We start from the raw sequence: 2,052 nt of genomic DNA, 5'->3' as shown, positions 1-2,052 counted from the left end.
GGCAAGCGCACGGCTGCACGCACAGGCTGGCAGCCAGAACCTCTTGCTAGCACTGAATAGTGCCCACCTGGGTTTTAATTGTTTGTCGTGTTATATATTCTGAACGCAGGGCTCTTCCGCATGCAGCAAAGGGCCAGGAGCAGAGTTGGGGCTGTACTAGCTCGGGGTCCCACAGCGATGTTGGAAGTTGCATGAACCCTGTTCTGCAGCGGGTCAAAGGAAAACCAGCCCCATCGCAGAAACAGAAAACTTTTCATCTCGGCTGCAGAGGAAAGTTGGCAACTTAACTGTTAAACTCGCCTGTGACTATTCAGTGTTGACATCAGCGTGATCTCACTGCTGTAACTTGAGCCCGCCGGTTTTTCTCCCGACTGCCTTTAAATACGGGTCCTGGGAGCCAGCACAGCGCAGATCCCGCTGACTGGACCCGAGAGCAAACCCGGCAGCTCCCCACATAGATGAAAGCAAAGAGAAGCTGCAAAACCGCAGCCATGTCCACATCCCTGCGAGTGAGCCCCTCGGTCCACGGCTACCGCTTCGACACAGCCCTGCGCAAGAAAGCCGTGGCCAACATCTTTGAAAGCGTCAACGAAGAGTCGCTGCAGAAACTCTTCAAAAACTCTGGGGACAAGAAGGCAGAGGAAAGAGCCAAGATAATCCTCACCACTGACCAGGACGTGGAGGAGAAAATGAGAGCGCTAATGGCGCTAAAGCAGAGGCGAAAAGACAAGCTGCTCCAGTTCCTGACGTTTCGGAAATACTCCATTAAAGTTCACTGAAGTGGCGAAGGGAGCAGAAATGGAGGAGAACGTTTTGGGACGGGACTGTTTGTGACCTCCTACCACACACGGCACGCGCCGCTGCCCCGCGAGCTGCTGGCGGGACGGGGGACCTGAGAGACCGCCCGCAGGGCTCCAGCCCCACCGCGCAACCGGCAAACCACGGCGCCCACAGCAGCACCGGGGCGGGCAGCAGCGACGGCACCGATGGCAGCGATGGCACCGACGGCAGCATCGGCAGCCGGGGCAGCATCGGCAGCGGGGGCAGCATCGGCAGCGGGGGCAGCGAGGGCAGCCAGAGGGTCCCAGAGGGAGGCAGCTCCCAGTGGGAAGCAGCCGTGGGATGGAGCCGTGGGGGGGACCCCGCACGCCCGGACGCAACTCGAGACCTTCTGAGGGACTCGGTGTTCGCCGGCTTCACCCGTGTGCTTTGCCTATTCCAACTTGTCTCCCTGAAGCCTGCGCCCCTGCTGCGCCTCGCTGCCGTGGGCCAGGAGGGCGGTTCTCGGGACTGATCAGCTGCTGATCAGGGATCACTTCGCATCTGTTAAAGTGCACGGACGTGCACCGTAGGGGTGCCGCAGGTTCAACCTTCAGGGAATGCATTTGCTTCAGAGACACACAATGTGACTGTACCTTTTCTTTCTCAAGCTGTATGTGTGCAGTATAAATTGTTTGCACGAAAGCAATAATAATGACACATTTCCCTAAATTTACTGTGAAGTTCCTTAATATTTTGTTCACTTCCCATTAACACTAGAAATCTAAATATTGTAACTACAGTTCTTATTTGTACAGATTACAATAGCTATTAGACGAGTACTTCATGGTAATATTTTATGACAACGTTATTATTATAGCGACTATAATTTATTGCATATGGCAATCTGAAATTTAATAAATTATGAAGTAAATATAAATCCTCTTGTCTGAAATGCTCAATTCTCCTGGAGGAGTGGGGTTCTACTTTGGTCATTTCATATCAATTCTAAGAGCAGACTGCCTGCACCTCTCCCCAGGTGTCGACCTGGCAGCCTGTTCCTGGAGTCTGCAGCAGCCCCAGCTCCCTCCAGCCCCACCACCCTGCCCAGCAGCACCAGGGTTTCACCCACCCCTGCTGTGGCGACTCGGGCATCCCCGGAAGGTCCTCACCAAATTTACTTGTAACTGCTAGTTTCCCCTATGTAATAAAGGAGAATTACACACTTTGCAATAGTGCAACAGAGAAGTTGGTTTAGAAAATGGCCAGTTCTGAGCCACAGCAAGCGGTGCG

General features: G+C 53.8%; 1 protein-coding gene across 1 annotated transcript; it reads left to right on the top strand.

The window, feature by feature from the left end:
- The first annotated feature begins 421 nt into the window (after window positions 1-421).
- Window positions 422-1,699, top strand: TCIM (transcriptional and immune response regulator). Its single transcript, XM_074852093.1, has one exon. The coding sequence runs from the start codon at window positions 459-461 to the stop codon at window positions 777-779; it is 321 nt and encodes a 106-aa protein (XP_074708194.1). The 5' UTR covers window positions 422-458; the 3' UTR covers window positions 780-1,699.
- Window positions 1,700-2,052: the final 353 nt, after the last annotated feature.

This window comes from Strix uralensis, chromosome 28 (genome assembly GCF_047716275.1).
Source record: "Strix uralensis isolate ZFMK-TIS-50842 chromosome 28, bStrUra1, whole genome shotgun sequence".
Lineage (NCBI taxonomy): Eukaryota > Metazoa > Chordata > Aves > Strigiformes > Strigidae > Strix > Strix uralensis.
The sequence above is the reverse complement of the archived record's forward strand: the minus strand, read 5'-3'. Positions and strand labels throughout refer to the sequence as shown.

Excerpts from the sequence above, each read along its gene's own strand:
- TCIM (XM_074852093.1), top strand. The coding sequence starts at position 459 with ATGAAAGCAAAGAGAAGCTGCAAAACCGCAGCCATGTCCACATCCCTG.